Raw genomic sequence first — 20,421 nt, 5'->3', positions numbered from 1 at the left:
TTATAACTTTTTTAGGCTTCTCTTTCTCCAATATCAAAAATGTCTCCTAATAGTACGGTTACACTTTCAGGTTTACTCTGTTTCCCCAGCCAATCGATTTTGGTCTAACTTCCAGTTTTAGAGTAGACATAGTGTAACTCAGGTTCTGGGAAAGAAGAAGTGATGTTTGCAACTCAGACAACTCTGCAGAAACCATGAGAAAACTGAACGAGAAGACACAACAAATAAGGTCATCAAAGCAACCTGATGGTTTAGGAATTATCAACACAACTGTGTAGCCACTAAGAACAGAAAGTGGAAAAACCCAGCATTAGGGTCATCGAGCCAACCTGACTGCTCGGAAATGACACATCACATGCATTTTTTTTTTTACAGCCACCGGAAATACGTTGGATCGCTGGATGACCGGTGCCGCTATTCTCCGACGAGTAAGCTCCTACAACACTGAGTAGACGTGACAAGTCAACAGCAAGCACAAAATGACTAAACTGTGCCACATGGGGACAGAAACTGGACTAAATTATCCCCCAACACTTGAATTTTAAGGAGAAATTTGCTCCGACCTCCAGCTTGAAAGCGAAAAATTAGCTAATTTTAAACTAATTTAACCAAATTGAAAGTATTTGATACACAATAGAGGACATGGTATAATCCCGACATTCAAGACAATGGGTATTTACCAGTGGTGTATTCACAGCCTCCTCCTCTAGGAATGTGGTATCAGCCTGGCAGCTGGTCTGAGGGTAAGAGAAGGGCTCCACCGCTGAGGTTTCTGGGAGAACTGGTGTCCTCATCATCCTTACATTTTGAGGCAAGAGGTTCACCGGAGACACCACTGTGCTTGCCTAGAAAAAAGTCAGACAAATTTAGTGCTTAAACTTCAATCGGAAAATTGACTTATCAACAGTATATGGAAAAAGCGTTGGACCATACATTGAAAATTCTAATTAAAAAAACAATAAAAATACAAATGATAGAATGCCAGGATAACACATATTGATGGATATTTTTTATTTCTTACAGGCATCAAGATTTCAAGCAACTTCCTACCGGCGGGGTTGTCAAAATGATTGAAAGACAGATCTGATATAAGTAACCAGAGTATAACTTTCTTTTTTATCCATATTTTGTGTATATATACAGGCCCCTACTTAAAGACACTCGACTTACAGACGACTCCTAGTTAAAGACGGACCCATCTGTCTACTGTGACCTCTGGTGAAGCTCTCTGAATGCTTTACTGTAGTCTGTCTGTAATGAAGTTTTATTGATAATCCTTGGTCCCATTATAGCAAAAAATTTGGAAACTCTGGGGCAAAAATAAATTTTGTCTGGTGCTACAATTATAAAATATACAGTTTCGACTTACATACAAATTCAACTTAAGAACAAACCTATGGAACCTATCTTGTATGTAACCCTATACACACATACATACATACATACATACATATAGATATATATATATCCCAGCCTATACCATTAATGAAAAAACATAAAAATGGGTGTCCGAAGCCCCTGTTATGACAGTTGTGCCAAAGCAGGACTGCACTATATATCTGCCTCAAAAATATAACATAAGATGGCGATGTATGTTTGTGTTATTGTGCCCTCTAAATGCACAGACAGATATCGTTCAATACCAGCTGACTTCATGATGGTTTATTGGCTGCAATCCATGTTCCATCAGGCGTCTGATTCAATAACAGCTAGTAATGCAGATATCTATATATATGTGTGTGGACGTATAGTAACCAGCTGTAACATATGATACCCACAGCACATTCCGTATGTTACTGAATGCATCGCGCCGTATACCCATTACATGCAACATTTGCTGGTAAACAGCAGCAGGTTTGACTCATAAAACTAAAAGGTCAAGTATATAAATTTATATTGCGTCAGTCATGCCCTGAAATAATCAGTTAAATGTGTGAAATGTAGCATCTGGTGTGTTAAATGAGCTATACATCCACTGACATTCCGGATCTAATATGGCTAGATTTATCTTTATGCTATCTTTTTTTTTAACCCAGAATTTACCAATTCATTTAATACAAATCAAAATTGATTCGCAAAAAAAAAAAAAAATGGTACCTGACAAGGACATTGTCAAAGTCGCAATGTAATTTCGTTAAATGAAAAAGTAGTTCAAAGTAATTGGGAGAGGGCTTATTGACACCTATGAGTGATGAGGCGTCTCCAAGCCCCCAGACCCACTTTGTGCTTGTGTCCATGATAGGACAATGGATGTTTGCAAGGAAAGAAGAGGTTCTTCAAAGTCTAATTATAGAAACCTGAAGCCACGTTTGACCTACAAGTAGTAAAGCCTAATCCACGTGGGCACCACCTACATAGCTCCCAATAGTTGGTCCATGTAAAATTGAAAGTGGAGAAGTTGCATAAAGATTCCCCCTTTAATTTCCAAAACGTTATCAGTCTCCAAATTGTAAGCACTCCAGTTTCACCTCGGACCAGTCATCTGCCTGGTGTTATGTCTGGTTCAGAGCTCGAGGGTGACAACGCATGACACAGCAATGCAAATATCTAATGTCTTTGTAATGCTCTGTCTCCTCGGGACTTGATCATCAGTTTTGCCTTAGGTGTTCCTCTAACATTAGAAAACTTCTTTAATTTGAAACATGCATTGAGTAGGTTTTGTTCATTGTTTAAAAAAAAATCCACATTCCCCCGACGGCGCAGGGATCTGTCTCGTCTTTGGTTAATGTGTGGCAGCTCTTCACTGTATCACTATGGGAGCACATGGGCCTCATTTATCAAATCTGTCTGGGACATGTGTTTCCCTGCTTCAGCATCCACCGCACATACTCGTGCATTTCTATGGGCTGTGGTTTCTACATTCCCGGATGTGAGCCGACTGCCCGAGCCACAAATTTAGGAAAAGGTCTTATTCCTCCCGGTGTTTATGGCTAGGGAAACCTTATTTTCTGTCACCAGCACAAGAGCAAAGATGGGTCACAAACAATGGACCATGGATCTGTTGCCTACAACCCTTGAATGCATACTGTGGGGCCTATTTACTTACCCGGTCCGGCGCGATCCCCGATCCGGAATGTCCGCTGGAATGCACATCTGTCACGACTTCTTGCCTGTGTCGCTTCCCCGTTCAGGTCGGCCGGAGTTCACCATCTTCCTCCCGGTGCATGTAAGTGCATTGGATGCGACACAAATTTAAATGTTAAATCCTTATTCCGATTCCGTCTGATCCGACAGCCTGCCCCCCGAATTCTGTTGCATGAAAGCCGGTGCCGATGCACCAAAATCCGATTGTGTGCGGCACAATCCCCGAAAAGTTGAGAAACCCGACAGACTGCGGCAGTGGGACCCTTAGTAAATAAACCCCTTTATGTTCGTGTGTAGGTGGCTCGGGACACACCTGCGAGTTCACAGAAACTCAGGTTTGATTCTGCAGCGTCTTTTAGCCGTGATGGCTTTGCAAATATTAAAACCTGTGACGTATGTAAATCCCATCGACTATGCTTTGACTGTAAATCACTACGGGTTAGCTACCAGCAGTCTCCTAGCTGCAGCAAAAGTACCCCATGTGTCCCTGACTTTAGGCTGGGGACCCAACGGAAGATTTATACGAAGTCTAAAGTAAAACTCTTCTAGTTGCTCATAGAAACCAATCAGGACTCAGATGTCATTTTATAAACTGCTGTGGGAAAATGAATGCCGAGCTCTGATTGGTTGCCATGAGCAACTAGAACAGTTTTACCTCAAATGCATAGTACAAACCTCCCACACAGTTTTTGTTGCATGTTAATGCATATTTTGCAGATTTTTATTGAGCCACCGTCCACACCCTATGATCTACAGACGTTTTTTACAAAACAAAGGAAATGTGAGCACTCACAGAGAGGTTTATATCATAAAGTGCAGTATTTAATAACAAGGTAAAAATTCATTAAAAAAATACAATTTATACCAATTTAAAAGAGTTTTCTCTATAGTATATAATATATAAAACTATAGAATTTCAACTTCTAAATATAATTTTTATATATATATCATTTTTTTTTGTTATTTACTATAGAGGAAACTAGTGTATACATCCTAGAGGTGTTTTAAATACCGTATAAATCGTATTTTTCATGAATTTTTACCATGTTAATTAATAATGTATTATTATTAAATACTACACTGTATGATAGACAGGCAGTCCCTGGGTTACGTACAAAATAGGTTTGTTCTTAAGTTGAATTTGTATGTAAGTTGAAACTGTATATATTTTATAATTGTAGCTCACAATTTCAAAGTTTAAATTTTTTTTTGCTGTAATTGGACCAAGGATTAAAGCTTCATTACAGACACCTTACAGCTGATCATTACAGCCTGGGACTAAAGTGAAGCATCCAGAGAGCGCTACCCGATGTCACAGTGGGCAGGGAGGTCTGTCTGTAACTAGGGGTCAACTTTAAGTCCTTAAGTAGACCACCTGTATATAAATTCTGTAAACCTGTCTGTTAGTGGCCACTTTTCCTTTGTTTGCAGAATTTTTTTTAACCTGTTAAGGGTACGTGGAAGCACAATCAGATTGGTAACGTCAAACTAAGAAGTGCAAATATTTGTTTTTCACTAAACATCCTGCAAAATCTAAGTGAAAAACCTACCTAAAAGCCATTTTACGGAATAAATTCCTATTTCATGTGAGCACCCAAACCCTCCCCTATTGAAAAATTCCTGAATTATAACAATTAGCTATGTTACGTAATAATGCGATATAATTGCATAATATTTGAAATTGTTCATTGCAAAAAAAAATTTATTGGCAAAGGAAAAAAAAAAACAAAAAAACAATAACAGCAAAATACTTAATATATTACGTTATTAACAAGAAGAGATTCCCTGAAGAAGAGACAGCGGTATCTGTCAGTGACCTTCACCAAGGTCATGTTGCCTCTCCATGCCACAACAATGATAAGACGAAAATATTTCATGAATGGCTTAAGAAGCACAATAGGAACAGAGGCTCGTGCGTAACCCGATTGTTCAGTGACTGCTCCAAGACAAGAAAGAACTTGTTATGCAAATAGGAGAGCGAGTTTATCCCCGCACGGCCGTCACATGGCAGTCTGCGGTGACAGTCTGTTTCTGGGACCGCTTCTCTCTCTAAAAATCTGATTCAATTCTGATTCAACGATGGCTGTATCTGTTCCATCACAGTGATTTTTGGTACTGACTATTGATGTGGGTAATAGTCTATGTAAAGAGTTTATTACCAAGTCACCCTAAAAATACCCACACAATATTAGTGTTCAAATTATTATGGGAAACGCTTTTACTAAGTTCCGTGAATTAACATCCCTCTGTGTGGTTTCATTTGGTATGGTATTTATTCATTGTTATAGTCATATTTTTGCATGTTTTTTGTCTATTGTCTTTTAGTCTTGCATTACAGTGCACTGATGTTTTATGGCAGTCTGTATGACTATTCCACCTACCCTGAGGCTTATGTTTAGCCATCTACTCTACCACGCAGAGTTTTAACTTAATGTTGCTTGTCCAGTAATTGTCTTTATTGTGTATTTATTTTGCATATCCTTAATAAAGTATTTTCTTGTTGTTGATATACCGTATATACTCGAGTATAAGCCGACCCGAGTATAAGCCGAGACCCCTAATTTCAACACAAAAAACTGAGAAAACCTATTGACTTGAGTATAAGCCGAGGGTGGGAAATGCATTGGTTACAGCCTCCCAGTATATAGTCTGCCAGCCCCTGTAGCATACAGCCTGTCCCGCCCCTGTAGTAGGAAAAAAATAACACTGTACTCATCTTTCCGACGTCCCCCATAGGTCCTCTTCTGTCTCAGACTGTCTCAGACAGAAGAGGACCTACGGGTGACGTCAGAAAGGTGAGTTTTGTCTTTATTTTTTTTAGCTGACTCGAGAATAAGCCGAGATAGGGTTTTTGAGCACAAATTTTGTGCTGAAAAACTAGGCTTATACTCGAGTATATAAGGTACTTCTTTGAGTGTTATATCACTTATGATCAAGTTGTTGGTACATATAGGTTTGTTCTTAAGTTGTATTTGTATGTAAGTCGGAACTGTATACTTTATATAACTGTAGCTCCAGGCAAAAATTTTTTCGTTTCTGTGACAATTGGATTTTAAAAATGTTGGGTTGTCATAAGAACCCGGGTTAACAATAAATCTTCATTACAAACACCTCTAACTTTTATAACCGTTTATTGTAGCCTAAGGTTAAAGTACAGTAAATTACCAAAATCCAGAGGTCTGTTTGTAACTAGAAGTCGTCTGTAAGTCGGGTGTTCTTAAGTAGGGCGGCCGTCTGTATATGGACTGAACTCTACTACCACGAAACATGGACTCCCAGCACTGTAGTCAGGTATGACAGTTGGGGTCCGTTTATCATGGACAAGTTTACTGTAAAAGAGTCTTATGATTGGTGAATAACTTATGCGCCAATTAACAGAGTCCTTTACTCCTCATTACCTCTCACCGCTAATTAAAAAGTGAAATCCATACTTTAACACATCACCGCATGGGCCACAAGGTGACAAGTTCTTCATAATTTGGTTGTAGGGAGTAATGTAACACCTTCCTGAAACGCTATATCATGGGAAGGATCGGCTTCCATGTTCTCCTCCTCTATGATGATCACAGAAGAGTCCTATGGGGTTATGGTTCTATTCACACCAGGTTTATAGGTTCTCACTGTATCCTGTAAAGTCCCCATAGGTTTCCCTTGGATAAAAGTAGGACTCCTCAGCGATTGATTTAACTTTTACATAAGCCACAAAATTGTTTGAGATTTGGGTGACCCTACATTCGGTATCAATTGTTAAAACAGAGGTGGTTCAAGGAATTAGTTAAAAGCAGGATTCTGAACCAAAACTGTATACAGGCAGTCCCCGGGTAAAAAAAACAAGATAGGAGGTTTGTTCTTAAGTTGAATTTGTATGTAAGTAGAAGCTGTATATTTTATAATTGTAGATCCAGACAAAAAAAATGTTGGCCCCAGTGACAATTGGAGTTTAGACATATATTGCTGTAATGGGACCAAGGATTATCAATAAAGCTTCATTACAGACACCTTACAGCTGATCATTGCAGTCTGGGACTATAGTAAAGCATCCAGAAAGCTTCACCAGAGGTCAGGGGGGTCGGTCTGTAAGTCAGGTGTCCTTAAGTAGGGGACCACCTGTAATGCCATGATATAGTACTCTTAGTAGTTCGTTCTAAATATAAAGTGTTTAAAGGAAATGCAGGATCAAGAAACTTTGTTAAGAAAATCCTTGCTCTTTAGATGGAGACATTAGCTTCCCTCACCCTCGCCATCTGGTTCTTATAAGAATGACGGTGGCTACATGTCTTTACATCTCATGTCCCCATCTGCCCTGGATTCTTCTCACATAGCTGGGAAGGTGAGGTTGTACCCAGCCTCGGTCTTACATCATTCACCACATGTGATACCCTGGCCCACAGCCCAGAACCCTTTTCAATGACCACACCTGGATCATCAGTTTCAAGACCCACAATCCGTCTCTGTCTACATTGCAAAGATGTCATGAGAACTTGTGTGGTGCGGAAATCAAACCAACGTGCTGTCCCAAGACTGCAGATTAGGTATGTAATAAGGTCGTACATCTACAAGGTCCTAATCTGTAGCCTGAATTTGGTGTGTGTTCATGTCAATGTCACATCTTCCACCTATATAAATATCATCCGTCACACCAAATCGACACTGCTCCGCTCCCTATACCAATGTCCATGGTGAAATATACCTAAATTAGTAGAAATGTCAGTATTAGGAATGTACAAGAAGCTTGAATTCTTCATAGTGGTGTGATATTCCAGCATTGCGGTGACACACAAGTGCCATTGTCCACAGTTACCAAGTGATGTCAATAATATGATCAATCTGTCACTCTGAGTTATAATTACACTAGTTTCCATCACACTCCACCCCTTAAAAACAATGTACAGGACTGTTCCTGTAACATTACCTAACAGGCAGACATTACATAACCAGAACAGGTATTCGCTTTATTCCTTCTCAAAGGAATCGGGGGGACATTACGGTACGACTATTGTTTGCCACAAGTTTATGACCTTTGTCATTTCAAAGAGTCATTTCGCTGAGTATGAATTCTCGTAGAGATTCCTCTAAAGCTCTGCATGATTGGGATAAAAAAGCTTTAATGGGAGTATAATATACATGAAAAATATATTATAAGGAAGGTAAAAGTAAAGGACTTGGCCCCTAATACAAAAAGTTAACAGTTAAGCACAAGACCCAAATGCACAGCCTAATAAAACTACAGGTCACATGACTCACCAGCAGGGCTCATGACTTCCCGTGCCGTTCTCTGTCCTGCTGGCTTTCAGCAGATGCTGGAGGTGCCCCTCCAAGATGACTACTCCCATAGCAGTGGTTTAGGGGGTATGCCAAGGACATCCGCACACACCTCCAACCATAAATGGGAGCGATTTTCATGGAGGGGTCAGTATTTAGTAATGACAACACCCAGCCAAAATGGCACAGGGAGTCCATGGACCTCCTGTGACCTGCGGCTTCTGCTGGCCACACAAAAACTACAACATAGTAACTAGAGCTGAGCAGACTCAAACTTTAAGTTTTGCGTCCTCTGTCCGGCAGCAACACCTATCCCGGACATGCTGTTTGATCGGCTGCAGATCAGCCTATAAGGCAGCTTTACGCCCCTTGCATCTAAGCATGGCTGTGAATGGCCACGTGTGTCCACCTGACCAATCACAGCCATGCCTAGTAGTTAGGGGCATAAAATTGCCTGATTAGTTGCTCGGAATCCCATCAAGCAACATGTATGAGTTACGTGGAGCTTTTGAACTTAGGATAGCAAAACCTTAAAGGGCATCTACCACCAGGACAAAGGGCTGTATGCAAATGAGCCTCAGGGGCTCCAGGCCCCATAGGTGTTAATGGAGTCAGAAGCCCCTTAGGCTCATTTGCCTACAGTCTTTTATCCTGGTCGTAGATGTCCTTAAAGTTCGGGTCCAGTCATCTCTAATGGTAACCCCCTTTCAGTAGTAAGCTGAAGTTTTGGTGCAAGGACATTTTTGGGGTGAAATGTGTGACTTTTAGTGCACTTGTGTCACTCAAGAAAAAGGTTAAGTATTCAGTATTTATTCAAACACAAACAAGATATTTCAAGAAAGACCACAGATTCACACAAAATATTCTCAAGTAAAAACTGGGGCTGTTGCCCGTAGCAACACATCAAGGTGAATTTTTACAGATAATAAAAAAATGCACATCTCCAGCTAACTACAGTACCCTCTGTGTATTTAGTTATTATTACAATTGCATCTTTTTAGGATTCAAAAGACAACCCCTGTAGAAAGTAAAACATTGTTACCTTGGCAACGGTTTGTTCTGCAACAGTACTTGGCCGCCGTTGTCGTGCGTCGATCCGGGCCTCCACGGGGAAGCTACTTCTGTGAGATTTTAGTCTCTCCACCAGGAGGTAATATATGGCAGCAAAGTGATTGTAACTACGGTCCTGTAAAGACTGCAAGGAGAAACACGACGGCGTTAGCAGGTTAAACGCTACTTGGAGCCCCTGAGTTTCTAGGTATATGAAAAGGCTTTTCATTTGTTAAGAACTTTTATTTTGGATTTTTGGATATTTTTTTTCACTCAGTGACTTGGTAAAATGGAGGCTTTTTTTGTTAAACTCTTCAAGGGAACCTGTCAGCAGAAATTGGCCTAAAAACCAAGTCAGTTTGTTGTGAAGAAGGGTAACACCTTCCAGATCAAGTCTCTTTTATGATTGAATTTTCCAGAAAATTTTACTTTGAAGTAAGAGATGTAAAACTGATTGGATAAAGTCAATGAGGCAGCAGAAAATTTAGCGTTTAAGTCAAGCTCTCCCTACCACAGAATGCTTCATTTACTGTAATTGACACCACTGAATCCGTGAACATCAGTTAACGTCTCTCCTGAAGTCTGCCCATCACATCTTTCTAAGGTGGAGAGAGCTGGACTTCAGTGCTGACTCTGAAGGTGACTTTATACCACCAATTTACATCTCACTTCAAAGTTGATTTTCTGGATGATGATTGGACATGACTTAACTATAACCATAGAACCATGTGACTTGAGTTCTGCCTCTCTCTCTCACCTCTATGGTCTTTTGCTGGTCTATCCCCAAGCTGTGCATGAGCCTCAGGACTTGTTCATTGTGTTCCCCAATAGAAGTTTCCTTCTCTAGATTCTGTGCATACAAGACAGGTCGGTTCACCGGCACCTCCGCCATCATCCACTTGTGCTCTTTGATTTGAGCAATCGAAAGACGTTTTGAAGGTTCTAGCACCAACATCCTTCGAATTAAGTGCTCACATTCTACATAAGGAAAAGAAAGAAAACAAAACAAACGTATAAGCTAAAATATATATCTAAAAATGTATACAGACTTTGCCACACATTGCAATTTCAACGCAACGGAGAGGGGCAATAAGGCCAAGCCCCCCCCCCCCATTTAAATATTGTGTTTCAAAGCGTAACTGAAATGCGAGTGTGAACATAGCCAAATTGTTGAGAAAAAGTCGCCAATATTCTATGTTTATTCTGTGAAGTAACCAGGGATCTAACTACAGGTGGTACAGATCTGATCATCGTCAAGAGAAGGTTTGGGCGGCCACCTGGAACCTAAGGCTTCTAGGTGGCTCTTGGCCACATAAACCATAATCCAAGTTTGATGCTTTAGAGATAAAAAGACATATAGACATTGTATACATAGCAGTTCCATGGCTTGTATACAAGAGCCCTTCCAGGACCTTTGAAGGTCCTTAAACTGAAGAATTAAAAGCAGACAGAAGGTAACCACACCTCTTTTCCCAATTAGACTTAATGGGGGGCCCATACTTTTTAAAAAAAAGCTAAGGGCCCAGACTACAAAAAAAAGTCCAAGGGTGAATAAATGTCTTACAGATTTATAACAAAGCTTTAGATCATATTTTGGGTTCATTACACCATTCACTGACAGATCATCAATTAAACAAAACTGTGATTGGTATTTAATGCTTCTTTCTCACTGCCAAATTACATCCAGTTCTGAGCCTTGGAGTCGATAACAGACGGCATGACAGACAGGCGACATGTTGCTACATGCGAAAAAGGGGTTAAAGTAGATAGTGTGCCTCAGGGGATCACAGTTTAATGAATCTCCCTACGTCATCGCTTTAGCCTGAGGTCTGTGTTTCCACCACAAAGAATCTGGAGAAAGATTAGGGCTTTGTTTCCATTATTAATCCTGTCATTCTTTACTTGTAAACATTCGGACAGGAAGGAGGGAAAGTGGATAGGGACGAAGATGACCTACAAGTATTTCTGTCTGTCACACATTATGATGAGTGGGACTGCAGGATGATCACAGACACATACGGAAACAAAGTCACGTACACTATTAACCCAAAATAATGGAAATTTTCCAAATCTGTAAGAGAATAACCAAAGATAAAGTAAAGCTGAAGTTATTGGCAACTGTTCTTCTGTGCGCCAGAACTGTTCTTCTGTGCGCCAGAACTGTTCTACTGTGCAAACTTCTGAACCTCAGTAGGTTTACAATAGGTCAATGAAAACTTCCAGATAGAACTTTCCCTCATCAATGGGTTCTGCTGGATCTCTAAGAAATCCCCCAATGACGTAGTGAGTAGGACTACACAGACACAGGGGCAGATTTATCAAGCAGTCTGAAAGTCAGAATATTTCCAGTTGCCCATGGCAACCAATCACAGCTCCCCTTTAAATATTCATGAGCACTGGTGAAATGAAAGCTGAGCTGTGATTGGTTGCCATGGGCAACTGGAAATATTCTGACTTTCAGACTGCTTGATAAATCTGCCCCACAGTTCAGCATCTACTACTTATTCTACATAAATCCTTATTAGTACAGGGATTGTAAACTACACTGACTGCATCCCATGCATGTCTCTTAAATTAATGCAACCTTGTTTACAACCAATGGAACATTTGTGGCCAGTTATTTGGTGCCACCGCAGGAAAAGTCTGATGGCTCTTTCCCCATGACAAGTGTAAGGATATAGAAGAATTGAGAAATGGAGTTTAACAAACGTGATCCGTATGTTCTTCCAGAAAGATATTTAGTGTATGAAGGGATATGTAGAGTGCCTAAAGAACAGGGAGAAAAGTGGCAAGAATCACCGCAATGTCTGCAGGGACATTTCCAATCTCAAACAAAACCCACCTAAAATGAGCAGGTTTATGTAATCGAAATCCTCCACCACTTCCCTGCAGATTTCAATGTTCAGTTCCCTGTGTGGCTATTACCTTACAGCTGCTATTACTAGTTTTGTGTTTTTTTGAAAAAAAGATTATGTTAGAGCACTAAAAATGGCTGGCAGACCATTATAAAACTTTCACCAAAATTAAACATTGGGCCAAAATATATGGCCCAATGTTGACTGAACAGGATCCGTTGGCTGGATTTACATGGGGCAATCATTGCTACCTTAAAGGAAAAATTTACTTGGTCACACGGTGTGCAAGAATCTGTAAAAAAAAAACAAAAAAAAAACCCCATGTAGATAGGGGTGACCCAAAATAAAAATGAAAGCCAACTTGCTATATCTCCTTGTTGCAGCATCGGTTTTCCAATATTTGGTCATAAACCCACTGTAACCAATCAGGAGTTTCAACATAGATCATATGGTCCACATCAGTCGGAGAACCCTTGGCGGCCATAATGCTGGAACCGGAAGCTGTAGCAGGGTATGTAAATGTTTTTTTGTTGTCACTTCTCTAGCCCCCTTGGAGTTTTACAGGATTTTGGTAAAACCACATTAGGCTAGATTCACCCTATGATGTGGCCGCCGTATCGTAGCACGGTTGCACACGTTGGCGCCCTCTCCACAGGAGGTTGTTATGGCGGACTCTATGTACATGTTCAAGAGAGGCCTGGATGCCTTTCTGGAGAGAAAAAATATCACGGGTTATGGGGATAAAACATTTATTTAATTCTTAAAGGTTGGACTTGATGGACTTGCGTCTTTTTCCAGCCTTATATACTATGATACTATGATATGGTGCGCTGTGCCATATTACGGGAAAGGATAAGACATACCGCTCCCTTACGGCGCCATGTGCTCATTGGCGTGTATGGGGAATGTATATACGGCGTATATACGTTGGCCGAATATACGTCCCCCATACACCTGTGTAAATGTACCGACAATGAGCAAATAAATGGCACGTTTAGGCAGGCTAACTATTAGAAGGATGAACCAATGGTAGTTCCCGATAACTGTCCATGTAAGGGCCTTAGGGGCTCGTGTCTGATTGCTGCTTGTCACTTCGGGGCTCCAGATCCAAGCAATGGTAATCATTGTTATTCCATGCGCATTATTATCCGCAATCCCAGGAGGGATATTTTGACTACAAACATAAAGTTAATTAAATGACGTTCAGAAACAAAACACCATAGTAAAGATGCTTTGTAAATTGATAGAAACATACGAACACACAAAACCGGATCGATCCGCCAGTGTTTTAATTGTCAAGATACATTTCATTTACAGGAACGTCAAGCAGATGATCCCTGACGGTGATGTCTGAAAGGTTTGTCCACTCGGGAACAAGCTGCTTAAGAGATGGATGACGGGGAAGGGAAATCCCTAGCGCTCATCTAGTTACTGAGATCGCAAGAGCAGAGCATTGTGGGTAACTCGACTTAAAGGTCAGTGTCATGATTGTTTTTGTGCTCAAAATAAAGGCGATATAATTATGACTTTTAATTTTACCATAGAGAAATGGCGACTGGACTTGTTTTTACTAACATTTATACCACATTAGTGACCGCTTCTTATATCACTGTCTTAAAGGGAACCAGCTGCTCTTCAGACAGGGTATGAAATGTCCTTTCTAGAATTCCCTCCTAATTTTAAAAATATACCCATAAAAATCCTCCAAAGTCAAGTGAAAATAAGATGAGGAGTCATTTTTTGTCTTAGATGAGACACCGGTAGAGCAGGAGGGGATTTCATTGTGCAAAATATCATTTGTGGTTTTGTATGCTACAGAACCAGAGATACAGGCAGTTACAAACAAACTGGATCACAAAGTACAGAGTGTCCGAAGATAATGCATTCTGCCGCGATTCACTAAGATTGTGTGTCCTGCATGTGTTGCTTCCCCGCTCAGGTCCGGTGTATGTAAGTGCATTGTCTTGCGACACAATTTGAATCTTAAATCCTGCGCTCAGTCCGAATCAGTCGGATTATCCGGTGGCACGCCCCCCGATTTCTGTCGCATGACGCCATAGCAGCTACGCCACAATCCGATCGTTTGTGACACAATCCCCTGTTAAATACCTGTCACAGCGGAGCAAATCCCGAAAACTTTGAAAATCCCACGAAAGTGCAATCCGGGGACCCTTAGTAAATAAGCCCCAATGTGTTTTAAAAGATGTGATTCTTGTCTTTGCAATGACACCAGAACCATGATTCTAGCTGCTACAGAGCTCAAGGTAGGGGGATTATGAAGTAACGCTTCCCTCTTCAGCCTCCATGAACTGAGCCAGATGTTAGGTAACACTCTACAGCCCTTAAAGGGGTTGTCGCGCCTATTATCTATTATTAATAATGATGAACAATCTGCAGTATATGGAATGACGATTAAAGTAGTGGCGGTTTGACACCCAGATCCCACATCACTTAACTGCTTCAGTTGCCAGAACCTTAAACACTATAGGTAAAAATGAATGGATGGCATCCTATCCATTAGCGTTGGGCTAGATCTCATAGTGCTGACCCTGCAGAATTAATAGCAGGAGGTCGCTGATTGAAGGGACCTCTCAAAGGAGCGCCCGTACCGCTTCATAATGCATGGGGGGTGCCAGATGTCGGATCCCAAAGAATCTGGTATGGATAACATATCCTAAGAAAAGATCATCAATATTTAACCCCATTTAACCCTGAATTCTAATACAACCAGATTATAGGTTTAAATTTTGCAATAGAGCTGCAAAGTATTTAGCGGAATAATCTCTGACATCTTGACACGTCTCCGACACCCAAGAAACGATGGCCTTAATTTGCAGTAGTTAAGAAGAACAACAAACATTGAAGTCACCTGACAACACACTTCTCCAACACCTGAGTTTTCTTATCCCATGTCTTAGTTCCTGGCAGCCGCCTCCTTATTATGAAGCACGTGAAGATCTTGTCTGGCTTGTAATTATATTGGGCTAGACAAACAGTGCTGATGCAAAACTTGTCTCCTCAGCCTCACATTACAGGTTACTCAGGGCAGTGGAGGCTACTTATAAGCATCTTCCCAGCAAGGTGCGGTTTTATTTCGGAGAGACCCGTCTCTAAGGACCTTATTCTATATCAATGAAAAAGGAGGAAAAGAAAAATTCACCTCACGATGGTCTATGTCAGTGATAAAAGCCAAGAAACCCATTTTCTTATGTCATCTTATACCTTTGGTTTCAGCCTGAGGTTTTATTTGCGTACGTTAAGCAAATGTCACTTTAATTATCAGCAGGATATTCCCGCTCCCTTTCGTATATATAGAATTATTGTTAGGTACATGACAAGCGCGCCGTATAGATACAGGTAAATTTGCTGTAATGCATTCCTAGAGTCTGCAAAACTACGTGAAAAAAAAATTCCCTGTTTCCATAGAAGCAAGAAGCAGCCATTTTGTGAGCAGAGAAAACAAGTAGCTCACAAGATGGCTACTTCCGGAATTTTAAGACAGTCATAGGGATGCCCTTTTTGGGATAAGATGCAGGTACAGAGGCGGGTTAGACATCTTGGAAGTGGAATAACAGAGTACTTATATTATTATTACATTACATAATCGAGTCAACAACAACAAGCACTGCATTCAGCGTCTGAATCATCTTAGCTGGGTGTACATTATTCATGAAAAGCAAATAGTACCTTCAGACATGAAATATGGAATTCGGAATCTTCCCTCCAGCACTCGCTGTCTCAGGATAGGGAGGGTAGGACCGTCGAATGGTAAAGCGCCGCACACTAGGACGTAGAGCACAACACCCATACTCTGCAAGAGAAGAATCACAGGAGGACATTAGGATAGCCAAGGCTTTTCTCATTGTTAGGCCCCAATCACATTGGTGTATTTAGAATGGAGAATACGGATATAAGACGGCCATATTCCCTGAAGCCCACAGGATGTAGGTGGAACAGTGGCTACTAAGATCTTATATGACATTTGGCCTGGAAAATAGGGCCGACATAAGGTGCGAACGACACTTTAGTCATTAATACCCAATATTGTGCACTGGTGTGTGAGTGTATTGCTGCACAGCTCCTTCCCCTGAGTAACTGCTGTAGGATTCCAACAAAAATCTCAACTCTCTGCTGCCTGTGGCAAGCTATTGAACGGCACCACTTACGCCCCCATCCAGAAGTAATTTTTTATTGTTTTTTGCATGTCGGTTCTCTATACAGTGCTGATTTCGAGTGTCAAGTGACAATATTTTAAGGTGTCAGGTCCTGCTTTATAGCAGTTTATTGCGCCCCTGATGCTGGTGGTGCTGCCTGAGACAAGAGGCTCAATTCGCTTCATGGATGGTGCACCCTGGATCTCATACACCAGTGCACCAAAGTGCTTTGAGTTCAGCTACACTCCTGGGATATAAATGCATTTACACAGTCCTGCAGCTACTAACAACACACAGATAGGTATAGTTATACAGATCTTGAGGGTCAATACGTAAACTGTCTGAAGCTTTGTATGGTTAAAATTGCTGACAGATTCGCTTGAGATAACTACATACTTCTACAATTTCGTAGTTAATCCTGTTTAGTGTAAAATATAGGAAACATTTTGGATATTGATAAGTGGGTTAGCGCTAGTCATGGAAGTTATGTGTAATTTGTATTTATTATTAGGGTTTTTTTTAGTATTGTAACACACCTTTTAGTCCTTATACATGTATGGCTTATTCCTGGTAGCACATTTCTGTACGATAATATAGATGGGAGGCAGAGGAGTCCTTTAGTCACTGCCTGTCAGTGACATCTGACCTGGAGGGGGGGGGGGTGGACTCTCTGGGCAACCAAGTAAGTGAGAAATTAGCCCCAAGAGATGAAAAGTGCTGAAGACAGGAGGATTCTGGAGCACAAACTGCTGAGCTTAGAAAACCAAGGCTATACACATCACAGTTTGTATGTTATGATGATATACTGTACAAATACTATTTGGGGTATATGGGATGAAGCCTCAATCCAGTTTTATTGTTTTTATCCAAGGACATAGTAGACAAAGCTCCCTCTAATACACAACATCACACAAATATAGAAGTACCCATATATCCAGCTGGGGTCCCTCATACTGCTGTCCCTCGAACACTTCTGGTGCAGCATATGGTGGGCTACCGCACCACGTGGCAAGGGGTTCTCCAGTCTTGTAGAAGTTGCCAAAACCAAAATCTATGAAAAGATAAAAACAAAAATGTTTACAGCAACTTATATTTATCAATTTGTTAGAAACAAATAATAATAAGAAGAATAAGAATAATCCCTTTATTTATATAGTGCACACAGATTACGCAGCGCTGTACAGAGCTTGTCACATCAGTCCCTGTCCCCAATGGGGCTCACAATCTAATCAACCTACCAGTATGTTTTGGAGTGTGGGAGGAAACCGGAGGACCCAGAGGAAACCCACGCAAACACGGAGAGAACATACAAACTCTTTTGCAGTTGTTGACCTGGATGGGATTTGAACCCAAGACTCCAGCGCTGCAAGGCTGTAGTGCTAACCACCTTTTTTAGTATTTGTACATAAAGAATAATACGGCTTCTGATCATTATGTGGCTTGTATTTTCCAACTGCTCCATTCAGATCTGCTTCATGTACACCTAGCTGCTGAGACTCACTGCTCGCCCTCCCTTCTGCATAGAACTTCTATCTGGAACCTCAGTGAGCTTCTGTCCATCTTGCTAGCAGGACAGAATTCAGTAGAGATTTCAGAGAGTTTTGAAAGTTTGTGTTTTTCAGGTTTGTCTTAGAGACTTTATTATAGAACTATTCTTAGGATTTCCTTTAATGGCACTTAGATGCCAAACCTTGCATTAAGATATAGGAGGATTCATCAGTCTGGGGATAGCAGAAGAAGTCCCCCACCAATGACCAGACTTGAAACTGTTACACTGTTCTCATTTACTGACAGTACACTGATATCTTGAAGAAGTGAAGAACTAAACCACAAAGTACAATATATCGAAAAGTTGTAAATGTTCTCATGTATGCATATTGATTATGCGTTATTTACATATAAAAACAGAAAACCACTTTCTGTACTTCGAAACGTCCACAAGTTTGCGCCTAAGGGTCTCCTAATTAAATTACATGTCCTATGGTGTAATCATATTGGTCTTTGACTACCAAAGACGTAATGTCTGGACATTTGCCCTTAGGGCCAGAGCTGCACATTGTTGCACTTCAAGAAAGTATGAAGGGAACGTTAACTACGGTAATCGCCGTATCCTTCCATCACAACAAAAGGTAAATTGGATGCACAGGATTTGGTCTAACACGGACTGCGTCACATTTTGAATCTCTTTCTGAAAGATCGTGATGCTGTCTACACTTCAATAACAACACAAAGTTTGGAAAGATTATTTTTCCAAGTGTAATGTGTGATTCTACCCAAATTCTACCCTAGTTTTCCTTAATTTTTTCTGTAATACGGTAGATTTAATCCTCCATTCCTAGCATTCAGCTTCAGAAACAATATATGCCTATTTACAAGGATCAATAAAACTATGGACCATGGTCCTCGGGTGCTCCAAAAAGACAGATTGTGCTATATTGGCTGCAATTACAATGGGAGAATATTGGTTTGGGCATAGCGAAAATATAACATGCACATTACTACTTCCTATCAAATTGGGGAACTATTAGTATACCTCTACCTACCTTTTATCATCCGTGAGTAAAATCAATGAGCTAGGGCAAGTTTCACACTGCCATGGTCAGTGCTGTGTCCTGTTTCATGGACCAACCACCGTGCCAGGGATGGGACTCCTTGCATCATAGTGAAAGTATGATGCACAGAGTCCCAACTTGCAGATAGAATTTCACCAGATTCCCGTGCTGGACACTGTGGACAGTACACGAGACGGGACATTGCATGGTCCGTGATTCATAGACTGACCATGACCCTGTGAACCTGCCCTTAATCTGACTTGATAATAAGTTGTATTTTAAGGTTGTCCTCTTAGTAGTGAGTAGCGAGATTCCATGGACAAAAAAAAAAAAGGATTGGAAAAAAGCCAATCATCCTGCACACAAAATAGAGTTTCTTGTTACAAATATGTTCAATGCTCATCTTTTCGCAGAAAAGTTATCACCAGACAGGGGGTTAGCCCGGGACCGGCGGCAACGAAACAAAAAACAGCTGCGTTACTGTGGACTGGGGCGCTGACTGAACCATATCAACATTGCTTGATCGCTCTCAGACATGTGAATGCCATGTGGCCGGCAAGCAAACAGCAGAGAGACGCCCTGATGAAGAGCGCGGTCAGGATCCCTCCACTTCTGTGGAGCGGCTGCACGCAAACGTAAAAGCTAATTAACAGCAGAGGCTTTGTGATGGACAGATTGACAGAAATGTGTCTGTGCAGCCGTCATTATGGGAACATTGGCTTCCCCTCCCCGCACAGTGAGCTGTCTCATTTCTAGGGGCAAAATACTGACCCAGTCAACCTCCCTCTATTACTCAGGTTACATAACAAGAATCTGTAATTACTGGGATGGGGAATACAAGCTACACAGAGAACAGAGTGTTCCTGAACTTCTGCAGAAACGTCATCACTCGGACAGATCCGCACACTGTAAACACTGTACCTGACGGGTCAGGGGTGGGGGGCCATTTTCCAAACCATTCGGGAGACTATGTATTATTAAAATAAATACAATGCAGAGTCTTATATCGCTCAGAATCCAGCTGATGCTACAGCATGGACACAATGATTACTCTGTGGATAGAGAAATGAGAGCAAAAAAAGGCTAATTAAAAGTAGCATTTTGGTTGATTATAAGCTGTCTGCACACGCAAAGCCACTTTGGACATCAGTAGGCGTGTGGCCAGGGCCCCCGGTTTAACTAAAGCCTCTTCTAAAAAATGTCAGACTCCGGATTTTTAGACCAGCTTTGACTTGGTCTAGACTAGTCAAACCTGTCAGAAATCAGGAAAAACTGCTAACTGCTCTTTCGGAATTTACTAAGAGGCCGGAGCTTCTTCGTAAATCCATCCAATGCCACGCTGAAGGGTAGCTTCTAAAATGTCAGGCTAAGTAAATCCCACTCAGACAGTTCTAAAACTGCAGACTCTTTGCACCCCATTTATCAAGTGTTTTAGATCATTTTACCACTTGAACGAAAATTGGA

The 20,421-nt window shown here is 41.0% G+C and overlaps 1 protein-coding gene across 1 annotated transcript in view; it reads right to left on the bottom strand.

The window, feature by feature from the left end:
• SIK2 (salt inducible kinase 2) overlaps nt 1–20,421 on the bottom strand; it is a 109,001-nt gene that overhangs the window by 10,787 nt on the left and 77,793 nt on the right. The window contains exons 5-9 of the mRNA XM_072155741.1: nt 17,332–17,456; nt 15,939–16,062; nt 10,154–10,374; nt 9,389–9,541; nt 681–845 (exon numbers count right to left, since the gene is read on the bottom strand). Coding sequence (XP_072011842.1) covers nt 681–845; nt 9,389–9,541; nt 10,154–10,374; nt 15,939–16,062; nt 17,332–17,456 — 788 coding nt within the window. The remainder of the gene's footprint in view (nt 1–680; nt 846–9,388; nt 9,542–10,153; nt 10,375–15,938; nt 16,063–17,331; nt 17,457–20,421) is intronic.

This window comes from Engystomops pustulosus, chromosome 6, assembly GCF_040894005.1.
Source record: "Engystomops pustulosus chromosome 6, aEngPut4.maternal, whole genome shotgun sequence".
Classification (NCBI taxonomy): domain Eukaryota; kingdom Metazoa; phylum Chordata; class Amphibia; order Anura; family Leptodactylidae; genus Engystomops; species Engystomops pustulosus.
Note: the sequence above shows the minus strand (reverse complement) of the source record. Positions and strands in the feature narration are given on the sequence as shown.